The sequence below is a fragment of the Labrus bergylta genome, chromosome 3 (assembly GCF_963930695.1).
Source record: "Labrus bergylta chromosome 3, fLabBer1.1, whole genome shotgun sequence".
NCBI lineage: Eukaryota > Metazoa > Chordata > Actinopteri > Labriformes > Labridae > Labrus > Labrus bergylta.
Window position 1 is genome coordinate 2,637,723 of NC_089197.1, and position 14,057 is coordinate 2,651,779.

General features: G+C 41.2%; 1 protein-coding gene across 1 annotated transcript; it reads right to left on the reverse strand.

The window, feature by feature from the left end:
• Positions 1 to 5,099: 5,099 nt before the first annotated feature.
• Positions 5,100 to 9,673, reverse strand: LOC136178552 (gastrula zinc finger protein XlCGF57.1-like). Its single transcript, XM_065952480.1, has 2 exons — positions 9,375 to 9,673; positions 5,100 to 6,870 (listed from the first exon to the last, which is right to left on the reverse strand). The coding sequence occupies exons 1-2, from the start codon at positions 9,541 to 9,543 to the stop codon at positions 5,807 to 5,809; spliced, it is 1,233 nt and encodes a 410-aa protein (XP_065808552.1). The 5' UTR covers positions 9,544 to 9,673; the 3' UTR covers positions 5,100 to 5,806.
• Between the last annotated feature and the right edge of the window lie 4,384 nt (positions 9,674 to 14,057).

The window sequence follows — 14,057 nt, forward strand, 5'->3', positions numbered from 1 at the left end:
CTGGAATGAAACACATCTTTCATGGTTGCAGAATGTGTCAAACATGTCATCGATATCTTCAGAGAAAAGGAACTTTTATCAATGAGGAAACAGAAGTTTAGAAACCTGTGTCCGATCAACTCTGATGATGAAAGCCATCATCACAACCGGAAGTTTTTCTGAATGAATGCAACCAGAATATAAATAAATAAATATTGTGATTGACATCTGCAGAGTTGTGAGTTCTGCTATGTACTTCTCCACTCCTCACTCCTCCACTCCTCACTCCTCCCTCCTCACTCCTCCCTCCTCAACTCCTCACGCCTCCACTCATCCATTCCTCCACTCCTCCACTCCTCCACTCCTCACTCCTCCATATACAGGGGCCGGTAAGGACCAGTGTGCTCTATCTATTCTTCCTGTAAAGGTGAAGGTTTCAAATGGAAATCACATAATAACAACTTATGCCTTCTTGGATCCTGGCAGCTCTGGCACATTCTGCTCTGAACATCTCATGAAGAAGTTGAATGCTGCAGGTAAAAGAACCAGCTTTCTGTTACGGACAGTGGGGCAAGAAACAGTGAAGACTGCATACTCCTTGACAGGTTTAGAGGTTGCTGGTCTTGAAAGCAGTGATTTTCATGTGCTTCCAGATGTTCTCACACAGGAGAAAATGCCTGTGAATGCTGATGACATAGTGACACAGGATAAATGGCCACACTTAGAAAAAGTAAGCATCCCAAGTATCGAGAAAACTGTCGACCTGTTAATTGGCACCAATGCTCCCAGGTTATTGGAACAATGGGAGGTTGTCAACAGCTGCGGGAATGGCCCGTATGCCGTCAGGACAGTGCTGGGATGGTCCGTAAATGGTCCACTGAATGGAAACGGTGGTGCCATTGAGGCAGAATTTCCCTCTGCAATGGTAAACAGGATCGCTGTGTGTAAACTGGAGGAGATGTTGGCTGCCCAGTATAACCATGACTTCAATGACAAGAATGTGGAGGATGAACGAAGGTCAAGAGAAGACATTAGGTTTTTGGAAATTGTCAATCATTCAGCAAAGCAGGTGGATGGGCATTACAGCCTGAAAATGCCTTTTAGGAAAGAGCAGCCCATGCTTCCAAATAATCTATTGGTGGCCAAGCAAAGGATTCTTGGGCTCAAGAAAAGGTTTGAGAAAGATTAACAGTTTCATCAGGAGTACGCAAACTTCTTCAATGACGTCATTGGTAAAAGATATGCAGAGAAAATCCCTCAACATCAGATGGACTGTGAAGAAGGAAAAGTCTGGTATATCCCCCATCATGGTGTTTACCATCCCAGGAAGAATAATTTGCGGGTTGTGTTTGTGAAACAGGACCAGTATGCAAAAAGAAGGTGGAGACAGGTTCAATACATCTGGGATCTGTTCTGGAAGCGGTGGGTTCAGGAGTGCCTCCCTCTGCTTCAAGAACGGCAAAAGTGGAACAGAGAAAGGAGGAGTCTTGTGCCTGGAGACATTGTCATTGTCATGGATTCAACTGCCCCTCGTGGCTCTTGGCTGCTCGGCCGAGTGATTGAAAAACATTTCCTGACAAACATAGTGTTGTTCGGTCTGTTCGCCTTAAAACAAAGTCTAATGTGTTGGAAAGACCAGTCACCAAACTTTGTCGATTGAATGCAGCTGAAGATGTTTAATGATAATGCATTAATGGCATTGTTTTTGTTTGTGGCTCTTTGTTTGTATTTTGTGAATTGTTAGCTCCACTTGTCACTAACAATTAGGGACCGGAGTGTAAGAGCCATATTCATGTTTTTGGGTCAAGCTGTAAATCATTTTCATGATTGTGCCACTGGGTGTCGCTGTCCTATTGTTTAAGTCACAGGTATATATGTACGTCACTTGTCAAGGTACGGGAGGTGTTTGACCCCAGAAGGGCTTATGGTTTTTGACCGCTGAGGCGGCAGGCGGCATGGAGAAACCGCAGCTGTATTGTTTGTTTGTTTGTTTGTTTAGTTCAAAAGAATGGAAACTGATGGACGCTGTATTCACTTCATGGTGCTGCAATAAATGGATTGTATTATGCTGCAAACCAAAGACACGACTGCAGAAATCTTATTGATCGACAAACAGCAAACGGGATCGTATTGACCTACGACAGTACGGCGCGTCAGCCAGGTCACTCCTGGGAGTCAAAACAAAACGGCAGCTTTAGTATTAGACTAAGCTTCTATAGTGTCCCTCGTGTATGTTTTGTTTCGAGTGGGCGCGAGCCGTCGGCAGGTTTCACCCATTCCTCCATCTCCAAGTTCTCCTCGATTGTCTTCAGGACGTCTAAACTGATCGCGGTGCTGTGGGGGACGCACTGAGGAGAAACACAGACGAGCTCTGATGGAACAAACACCACATGACTTCAAATAACACGTGAACTTTATCATTCATGTGGAGGCAGAGCAATAACATAGAACACCTTGTTCTGGCTTCTGGCCTTACAATAAACTACAAATACACCAGCTGGTACCAGGAGATATGTTTTAAATAATTCACTACACATGAAATAAAACAGCAACTTTGGTTTGAATATCACTTCAGAGAACATGTGTCTCTGAGTCTATACGCACGCCGTGTGTTTGTCAGGAGACTTCTCAGAAAACATATTTATATTTTCATTTCATTGTACAGTGTTCACCTTTGTTATTTTTTGTATTATATCTTTGCTTTAATACAGTGTATAGCTTCTGTACAGTTTATTTAAGCAAATGTACCCTCTTTAATGAGTTGCATTTTGTACTTTTCAAGCTCTAGTTTTCTTTTTTTGTTTCAAATGTTAAACCTGCATCAACAAAACGAGGTGTAATGCCTGCCCCTAAAAAAAATAGCTTTCATAGGATTGTTACTCATACACTGAAGCCATTGTCAAAATCCCAAATCAAGTCTGCCACTGATTAAATACCAAGTTTAAAAACGAACTTAACCAAACGTCTCAGAAAATGTAATGTAACAAGGTAATCAGTCCAACAAACAAAGAAAATATGCTGCTTTACTTTACAAGCTTTATGGAGACACCCCAACACCTACACTAATAACTAACTCACCTAAGCCTCACTTCTTCAATGGCTTGTCGAGCTCGAGGCGTCTCCCAAACTCGGACACCATCCCTGAAGACCACTGACCTAGTCACCTGAAACACACCGAATTTGGTGCACCCCCTCCCCAGAGTTACCACCAAAAATAAAAAAGGCAAAATAACAAAGTGGCAAGTCCTGCTTGCCCGGCGGCTTGCTGATCAGGGTGCTCAAAAATAAAACTCTTGTCAAACAAACCTTGTTACACCATTGTAATTTTAAATATCAATTAATCAAAATGACGGTCAAACTAACAAGTACAACTAATGCTCTGAAGAAAGTCAAATCGTTAAATCTTCAAACAAATTGTACCAGTAACAAGTCAGAGAGGTTACTTACCACTCTACACAGATCAAGTTCCAAACAAACTACACAAACAATCTGATACACAACTAATTAGATTTACAACTACCAAGTATCAAGCCAAATCCAAGTTCAGAAGTCAGACCAGCCCCATTTTCTCACAACCCAGGCAAATCCTCCTAATCAAAGAATGTGCAAACTGTAAATTTGTGGTGATTGTAATGGTGAATGTGTGTAGTGTTGACGAGAGAGAGACAGAGGCTGTATCTGAATTGCCAAGTACATACTCAATCTTTCAGTAGACAGTACCTACTATCCATGCTGTACACTGTTTGTACCTACTATTCAGTAGGCGCGCACAGTAGGAAGATATTTGTTCCTACTTCTTCTGATTCATTCAGTAAAGAAGTGACATCATTTACGTGTCCCGAACCGGCCGCATTCACCTGTTTTCTTTGATTTTTTTGTTTAGCTTTATTCAAGAAGAGTAATGCACATATACAGTCAGGTAAACAAAAAACAATATTACAATGTAAATCAAGTAAAAGGCAGATTAAATAACTAAATAACATACAGTACATAAAGAAAAGTACAAATGAAAGACAGTAATATACAGAATATAAAATAAACCAATAAAGACGCATTTAAAGAGTTAAATCATTATTTAAATAGAGGGGGAAAGGTTTTATAATAATGCAGACATTTGTTATATTTTCTGTTGTTAATTCAAAGTAGTGATTTCAGACGGGACTTTAACTCTAGATTAAAAATTGATTAAATTAATCCACGCTCGTTTGTTTTGATTTGGAGGCAGACGTGAAGTGACGATTTACGTTTAGTTTCGCACAGCATTGTGGGTAAAATACAATTCATTTCCTGAAAGCACGCATCCGATCCATATTGTATAAACCCCGGAAATTAGTATCCATACTGAAATGTTCAGTATACTGAAGTTAACCCAAACAATGCATACTGAATGACCACGAAAGTTCAGTATACTGAAACTCCTACTAAAAAGTACTGCCTACTGAACTGTGGCTATTCGGAAAGGGCCCGAGAATAAGAAGCCACTTTAAATACTGAGGCCCTGTGTGCCCAGGTGCACAACATCAAATGAAGTGGCTCTGCCCCTCTTTACCTGAAGGCAACCTGAGTGGGGAGAAACACAAGGCAGCAGAAAGAGCACTGACTGGGTGTGTGGTTATGGTGCACCACAAAGAGTGCACAGTGATCTGGGTCGGAACTTTGAGTCAGAGGTGTTCCAGAAAATGGGCTCACTGTTATTGAGAAAATGCACAACACACCTTTTCGACCACAGTCTGATGGACCGGTAGAAAGATTTAACTCCACCCTGCAGAAGATTCTGGCCACAACAGCCGAGCGCTGACACGGGGACCTTAGGATCCCCTACGCTGTCATGGCTTACAGAGCAACCAGGCACAGCGCTACCAGTTTCACACCCAACTTCATGATGTTCAGCCGTGAAGTTAGTGAACCGGGGGACCTGGTATCTGGCCTGCCCACCGACCCTTAAACAGCTCCTTCTTCCCCTGAGTATGTCCAGCAAACTCCGGGAGAGTCAGAGTGGAGTTGGATCATCGGATTGCCAGAGATGCACTGGGAGAGTCAGTGAAGCAGCAAAAAGGAAGCCAAAGAGAGAAATGATAACAGAACAAATATACACACAATTGAAGTGTTTTTTCCACATACCATTTAATTATACACACTGAAGGCTATAATGCATTTCTATTGTTTCTTCTAACAATATGTTGAGTAAATCCAGAATGCCAGATGACATCTACAAGTGTTGTCATTCAGTTTGGGATCAAAGGCTGCAGCAGTTAGGTGCCCAGTGGCCTCTGCACTCTTAATTAATCCTGTGCATGTTCAGGTGTCATTGAGATTTTCTTTATTTTGTATTCTGACTGCAGGATTCTTATTAAGGGTTAAAGGTTTTCAGTTAAATAAACATGGACCTGATCTGACTGTGGTCGCTCTGCATCAGGATCTGCTGAGTTCCTTTTCTTTACCAAAGAGACTTTAGGCACTCGACACAAAATAACACAAGTAGATGAAAGTCTTTCTCACTCTACATCAGTTTATTTATTACAAGGTGACACGTGAGCTGTCTGAAGAACTTCTGCTAACCAACACAGAGGCATCCAAGGAAACAGAGTGACAGAAAGAAGAAGATATCAGGAGAGAAGAAGAATCCTTACACTGTAACTGTTTCATATAAACACTTTAAATTCAAACGTCATAGCTGATCCCAACTTACTGGTTCATATGTCAGCAACAAAACATCAATGTCAGAAAAGTAGAGACAGATTTATGTCTTTTATCTCTTTTTTGTCTTATATACACATTAGTGATGTGAAGTTGGAATCCTTTGGATCAGTTTTACCATTGCACAGAATTAGCATTTCTCTCCTGTGTGAATCATCATGTGTCTGGTCAGAGTCTCTTTCTGGTTAAACCTTTTACCACACTCGGAGCAGCTGAAGGGTTTCTCTCCTGTATGAACTAACATGTGTTTTGTCAGACTTCCTCTTAAGGTAAAACTTTTACTGCAAACAGAGCAGCTGAAGGGTTTCTCTCCTGTATGGACTAACATGTGTGTGATCAGATTTTGTCCTAGGGTAAAACTTTTACTGCAAACAGAGCAGCTGAAGGGTTTCTCTCCTGTATGAACTAACATGTGTGTGGTCAGATTTCCTATTCGGGTAAAGCTTTTACTGCAAACAGAGCAGCTGAAGGGTTTCTCTCCTGTATGAACTAACATGTGTCTGGTCAGATTTCCTCTTAAGTTAAAGCTTTTACTGCAAAGAGAGCAGCTGAAGGGTTTCTCTCCTGTATGAACTAACATGTGTGTGGTCAGATTTCCTCTTAGGGTAAAGCTTTTACTGCAAACAGAGCAGCTGAAGGCTTTCTCTCCTGTATGAACTAACATGTGTCTGGTCAGATGCCCTTTCTGGTTAAATCTTTTACCACACTCCGAGCAGCTGTGTTGTCTCTTACCAGTCTTTAGTTTCTTATTTTTCAAGTTTAATTCTGACAGATCTTCTCTTGTCTCTTTCCAATCATCACTGTCATCAGTCTCAGGTTCATGAGAGTCTTCAGTCTCGACCTCAGTCTCTGGTTGTAAACGTCTCTCTGGATCTGAGTCTCTCTCTGGTTCTGCTCCTCCACAGTCCTCTCCATCAACTCCTGTTTCCATCTGTTCAGTTTGTCTCTGATGAAGCTGTGAGGACTGAGGTTTCTCTTCATCATCTTCACTCTTCACAGAGACAGGAGTGAAGGGGAACTTGGTGGTATCAGCCTCCTCCAGTCCTTGAAGGTGTTCTTCCTCCTGACTGATCCACAGTTCCTCATGTTCTTCTTTAATGTGTTGGGGCTTAGTGTCCTCCTGGTCCAGAATGTGGCTCCACTCCTGCTGCTCAGGTGGAAGCTCTTCTTTACTCACCAACAGCTGCTGGACATCTGCAGGACACAGTAAACAAACATTAACGGTACTTAAACTGCTTTTTAAATATTAATAAGGGCTGTCAAATGATTTCATTTTTAAAGGCTGAAAATCAATAGTTCACTAGAATTGATCACATTTTAATCATGTTTGGAATTCACTCATTTTGCATTTAAAAAAACGTTTTTAATGCTTTTATTTTGTAATGCCTTAAGCTTAGGTTACTTTACTTCCTCTTCGGATACAAACCTACCTTTATTTTGAAAGAAAATAAGGAACTTGTCTAAGGCTGTGAAGATTGAGGTTTCTCATCATCATTAAGTCCTGGAGAGCGGGCAGCCAAGGTTCGAAACCGACCTGTGGCTCATTTCCAAAACGGCAACAGAAAGGCTGGCGTTATGTAAATGAGCCATGTGCTGCTGATCACTTCCTGATTATGTCAGATACTACCTCTTCACACACCAAAGTGCTGAGCTAGCTCAATCTTTAGGAAAGAATAAGATATGTGTCCAACAGAGAGTTTTTGCAATTAAATTGCAGAAATTGCAACAATTATTTGCATTTTTTTTAATACAAAAAATCAAGACTTTTTTCATTAAACTATGTTCTTACACACACTTTGATGTAGGGATGTAATGATTCACGAGACTGGGTTCGCGATACGATTCTTTCACGATTTATTTTACAAATTGAGACTGAAGAAACATTTTGAAATAACTGAAAAAGATTCCTTTAATTTATTCATGAAAACACCATGGGGGGGGGGGCACAGACCCTTAAAGGGATCATGGTGTTCATGTGTTTCTTTGAATAACAGCAGTCAAAACAATTATTTCAACTTTTAACGGTCTGTCTAGCTTAGTTTTTGTTCCTGCAACTCCCTTTTCTGAGCACCCCTGAATGCATCTCTCATTGTCTGAGCACCCCTGAATGCAGCATGGTCACAGCGCATTTTCTGAGTAATGGCAGAGAGAGAGAGACATGCCCAGAAAAGTCTGAAGTAAGCTAAGCAGCCTACTTTATTTTCTGATGGTTCTTGAGGACTTTTTATTATTGTGCACACCCAGGCCTCCGCTGGTGAAAGTGTGCTCACCTGTGTGTGCGCTCAAGTGTCTGTGTGTGTGTACAGTGTAGTGTCTCAGCTACAGACATCACACCCCCAGTCTCTTATTCTCATCTCAGGAGACTTGAATCACGCTTCCCTGTCTGCCACTCTCCCTACTTTCACTCAGTATGTTGACTGCCATACCAGGGACAATAAAACTTTGGACTTACTGTATGCAAACACCAAGGATGCATACAGATCATCACCCCTCCCCCCCTCTGGGCCGCTCAGACCACAACCTGGTGAGACTGCAGCCCATTTACATACCTATGGTGAAAAAACAACCCCCCACAACCAGGTATGTGAAGAAGTGGTCTAAGGAGGCCACTGAGGCGCTGCAGGACTGCAGGACTTTACACACCTTAAAGTTTGGGGATCTGGTAGAATTTAAGACTACACAAATAATGTGTAAAGCAAAAAATAAGCTGCTACCTGTAAACAGACAAAAAGTGTTCAAAGACAGAGAGGGGGGTTATAACTTTAGAGGGAAACTAAACTTGAAACAGCATTATGCTCGGACCAATTTAAAAAGTATGTGTATTTCCATTTGTGGGGTGGTTTTGTGGAATGGTCTTGACGAAACGATTAAACAAAGTATGAATATAATGCACTTTTTTTTTTTTAAATGTACAAAAGATATATCTTTTTAAAGTTCAGAAATGAGGAAGGAGAATGTAAATCTCACAGCTGTTAATGGCGCCTGTTCATTTTGTTCTTTTTTTTGGTTTGTTTTGTTTTTCTTAATCACTCGATTGGAGTATTTTTTTTGTATTGTCTGTTTAGTTTATTTGATTGGATTTTGCATTTGTTAATGGTGAAGAATGGGGGTAGGACTTGACAAGCCTAGGCTTCTTCCTATTCCTTTTTGAACGAGTCAAATGTGTATTATATTGAAATTGGCTTTTTATTTTATTTTTATTTTAATAAAATGTGTGTGTGTGTATGTGAATGTGTATGTGAATGTGTAAGTGAATGTGTATGTGAATGTGTATGTGAATGTGTATGTGCATCGTGTGTGACACAGAGAGCAGAGGAGAACTGTAAACGACCATGTAGAGACAGAAATGACATGATGCCGTCGTGTAAAGAAGATAGAATAAACTATCGTTTCTGAAGTGGAGGCTGGCTTGACCGCAGTCTGATGCAGAGGGTGGCCTGAAGTTTGTGTGCCCAAAGATACAATTGAATAGCATATTGTTAAGGTTTCTAAAACGTATCTCCAATAACCAGATCCGTTGCTGGATTCAATAGGTGAAGACTTAAAGAGTCTTTTAGTCCAGTAAACTCAATGATGTTGTTAGCAGGAGCTAGCTGCAGCTAACACTGTGCTGTGTGCGTCTGTGGAAGTTAGCTAAAGGCTCTGCTATCTGAAACATGAGCAGGAAACACGTTTCCAGCAGTGGAAAGAAAACCAACCTGTTCTCTGTAGCTTGATTTCAGGAGTTAAAATCACATCCAGCAGTTTTCTTTGTCGGTGGAGCTCCTCTTCGTATCCACTTGTTGTTCTTTCTTCTGTTATATCTCTGATAACCGCAGCGAGCAGCCGTCGACTGAATAACTCTTTAAGATCCTTAAACCCGGCCATCTTACACACATCCAAGAGTCACAGAGGGGAAACTCAACTCAGCGCTGACGTCTTTACAACTTTACTCTGATCATCTACTGTTACGTTAGCACCCTAACGATCATTAATAAACACACGGAGAATCACGTGTCTGCTCAGCAGGAACGTTTACTCACAACTTGTGTTACACACTCAATGGTCCGGGTGGAAACAACCCGCTTTAGTTCCCTTTACAGAACACCTCCCCTCCCTTTGACTTGCATTGTAACCACGCGGTTGACCTTTTTCCCGCCACCATATTGCTGTATTTAAAACTCTGGAAACCTATCTTTGTCTGTTTATCCTCATTCACCTCATTGAATAATGTATGTAACACAGATTATGTCCAATGGGTGGCGCTGCTGTACATAATTATCATTGTCTTAAAACTGTAGAAAATACCGGTAGTGACTCTGCGCTGCACAGCTCCTCAGAAGTCTCACAGAATAAGAGCAAATGTCGGGGTAAAAAATAAAAAAATATATATTCACATATCATTTATAGACCCTCTAACAATCATATTTTAGTTGAAGGAAATAAATTTGACAACAAAATATATATCTACGATTCCTCACAAAACATGGTTAACAGCTCGGTTGAGTTGCCAGTCGACGCAAACGGCCTGGCTCAAGTCACTCATTTCTTATTTTGTTCACCTTTTCTAACCATTGCTACTCATTTCATTTGTTGAATAAATTATAAGTTATTTTAACAAGTTCTACTCTCTGTGATGTTTACATATGAAAAAACTAAACATTTTGTTGCAGAAATGAAAGAAATCCATTCATATCCAAAGTAACCCTAAACAGTCAACCAGCTGGTTGACCTGCATATCTGCTTCCTGATTGAGTAATCCGAAAAATATAAACTGAAATGTTGCTTAATGAAGAGGCAGGAACACAATTTTACCAACAAATATTTTTTTGCAAATGGATTTCTTAGTGTGGAAGTCAAAGGGTTAAGTACGCATCCCCACCTGTGACATTTTCCAGCACTCACAGAGGTAGGATAGGATAGGATAGGATAATACTTTATTGATCCCCAGAGGGGAAATTCGGGCGTTGCAGCAGCACAGACAAGTAAGCTCAAAATACACATTAAACAGAATAGATAAGATAAATAAAAATAAAAACAGGGGGTATATACAAGTACAAAATGAATGATGAAGTTAACTATGCATGGAAATTGAGACAGTATTTGCAGAGAATGACAAGATAAAGTGACAAGTGATGAATAACGTGACTTGGTATGATAAATAGCAGCAAGTAATGTAAACAGCAGAGACGAGAGGCAGTGTTGTACCACAGTAATGCAGAGTGCAGTTATATAATGTAGTATAGCAGGTTATCCAACACACAATACAAAAAACACAATGTTAGCAAATCTAAACACAATATAATATTAACTACAAAGTAATTAAGTACTAAAAGATATAAAAAATAAGAATGTTCTATATTGGTTGCCAAGCATTTACATTTTGAACCAGACAATATCACATCTGATAAAAATGGGAGATTTATAATTGTCTCAGGGAAACTATTTAATACAAAAGTTATCCTTGCCAATGTCTACGCTCCGAATGCTGATGATGTTAGCTTTTTTGATAGTTTTTTCTCTCTTCTCAATGGCCTAGACACACATTATCTAATACTTGGTGGGGACTTCAACTGCTGGTTGGACCCGACCCTGGATCGCTCTTCCAGCAGACCAGGGGTAGTGAATAAATCTGCCTCATGTATCCAGTCTTTAATCTCTGAGTTTGGGATTTCAGTTATATTCCTCAACCCTAGAGCGAGACAGTATTCCTTTTTTTCAAATGTCCATCACACTTACTCCAGAATAGACAATATTTTTGTTGACAACAGACTAATTCCTCAGGTCCATTCCTGCACATATCACAGTATCGTCATATCTGATCATGCCCCTGTTGTGATGTCAATGCTATTTCCCAATGCTCCACGGCCTACGAGGCACTGGCGTTTCAACCCAACCCTACTTTCAGACCCCCAGTTTGTTAAATATATAGAAGAACAGATTAGCTTTTTCTTTGAAACTAACTGTACCCCGGATGTCTCTGCTCTTGTGGTCTGGGACGCATTTAAGGCCTACTTAAGAGGACAAATAATAGCATTCACTGCAAATAAGAAAAGACAGTCTCAGAAGGACCAACTGGAATTGATATCTAAAATCCAAGAAACTGATCGACAATATGCACTTAACCGAACTCCAGAACTATATAACCAACGATTGGAACTGAAAACTAAGTTTAACCTTCTCACCACTTACCAAACGGAAAATCTCTGGTTAAAAAGTAAAAGCACCTACTATGAACATAGTGAAAAAACTGGGAAATTGCTGGCTAATCAACTAAAGGGACTAAGGGCTAAACAACTTATAACAAGTATTCACACAGACAGTGGTGATACCACTCTAGACCCCACTAAGATAAATGATACCTTTAAAGGTTTTTACTCCCAACTGTATACCTCACAATTTAATGGTGACGATGCCGCTATTAAGGCCTTTCTTGACCCTTTGTCCACCCCAACCATTCCGCCAGAGTTGGTGGAGAAAATGGAGGCTCCTCTGTCTCAGGCGGAGATAGCCCTGGCTATATCATCCATGCAATCCGGGAAATCCCCTGGCCCTGACGGCTTCCCAGCTGAATTTTTCAAGAAATTTTCAACACTCCTCTCTCCACGCCTTGCTACTGTCTTTTTTGAGTCTCTTAGGCGAGGCTCACTTCCTCAGTCGATGAATGAGGCTCGTATAACTCTTATAGCTAAAAAGGGTAAGGATCCCACATACTGTGCCTCGTACAGGCCAATCTCCCTGCTCAACACAGATGCAAAAGTCCTCGCTAAGACACTAGCACACAGGTTGGAGGAAGTTACCCCCTTAATAATAGCGCAGGGTCAGACTGGCTTTATAAAGAACCGACACTCCTTCTTCAATGTCCGACATTTATTTAGCATTCTATACTCAAGCTCTAGTAATGTCCCCGAATGTGTCGTGACACTAGATGCAGAGAAGGCATTTGATCGCGCTGAGTGGAAATATTTGTTTAAAGTTCTGGAAAATTTTGGATTAGGTCCGTTACCTATAGCCTCGATTAAATTATTGTATGCTTCTCCCATTGCTAAAGTTCAAACAAACAGCACAATCTCTCAGCCCTTCGCACTGGGTCGTGGAACCCGCCAGGGTTGCCCACTGAGCCCGATTCTCTTTGATCTAGCGATTGAACCGCTCGCAATGGCTCTTCGGAACAGCCAGGGTGTCTCTGGTATTTGGAGAGGGGGTACAGAGCATAGGGTGTCTTTATATGCAGATGGTCTCCTATTATATGTTTCAGACCCAAATACCTCGCTTCCAGCAGCTCTCTCCCTGCTTGAGCAATTTGGATCTATATCTGGATACAAGATCAATATGCACAAGAGCGAACTGTTTCCAATTAACAGACAGGCGTTTGACTTAGACTACAGTGGCATTCCATTCCAAATTGAAGAGAGACAATTTACCTATTTGGGAGTGGTTGCTACCCGACAATTTAAGAACATTTTGAAAGACAATTTTATAACCTTGTTAAACCAGGTCAGAACATCACTATCAAAGTGGTCCCCCCTCGCATTATCGCTCGCTGGGCGAATAAACTCCATAAAAATGAATGTTCTCCCAAAATTTACATATTTGTTTCAGTGTGTCCCAGTACTTGTTCCAAAATCGTTTTTTGTTTCATTGGATTCCATTATCTCCTCATATATATGGCAGGGCAAGAGGCCTCGAATTAGCAAAGCTCTGCTTCAGTGACCCAAAAGGGATGGAGGTATGGGGCTCCCTGATTTCCGTCACTACTAGTGGGCTACCAATATTCGTTGTATTGCTTTTTGGACTCGCTTTTATCTCCAGTCCGACGGTCCAGACTGGACATCCCTGGAGCTAAATTCATGCCGATTCATCTCCCTCCCTGTACTCCTCGGTGCGCCGCTTGACTGCCCCTTACCAAAATCACTGGATAATCCAGTGGTACGTCATACCCTTCGGGTGTGGACCCAATTTAGGAGATCCTTTCGATACGAATTCTTTTCCCTTCTGAGTCCGATTGCCTCAAATCATCTCTTCACCCCCTCGCGCTCTGACTCAACTTTTCGGACTTGGCATGAAAGGGGCATCAGATCGTTTGCGGACTTGCTTGAAGACGGTTGTTTTGTTTCCTTTAATCAATTGACTGAGAAATACAATTTACCCAAAACGCACTTCTTTCGGTATTTACAGGTCAGACAGTATGTTCGTTCGCACGTGCCTTGTTTCCCTTCAGTACCCATAGCTAACCCAATAGATACCTTTCTTTCCTTTGACCCACTGTCTAGAGGTGCGCTGTCCAAGTTACACAATATCATTTTGATGCTGATATGTTCACCACTGGACAAGATTAAGACGGCCTGGGAACAGGACTTGGGACATATCTCTGATGACCAATGGGACTCCATTCTTTTATC

Excerpts from the sequence above, each read along its gene's own strand:
- LOC136178552 (XM_065952480.1), bottom strand. The coding sequence starts at position 9,543 with ATGGCCGGGTTTAAGGATCTTAAAGAGTTATTCAGTCGACGGCTGCTC. Across the intron at positions 6,871-9,374 it reads AATCAAGCTACAGAGAACAG|ATGTCCAGCAGCTGTTGGTG; the intron begins GTTGGTTTTCTT and ends TGTGTCCTGCAG.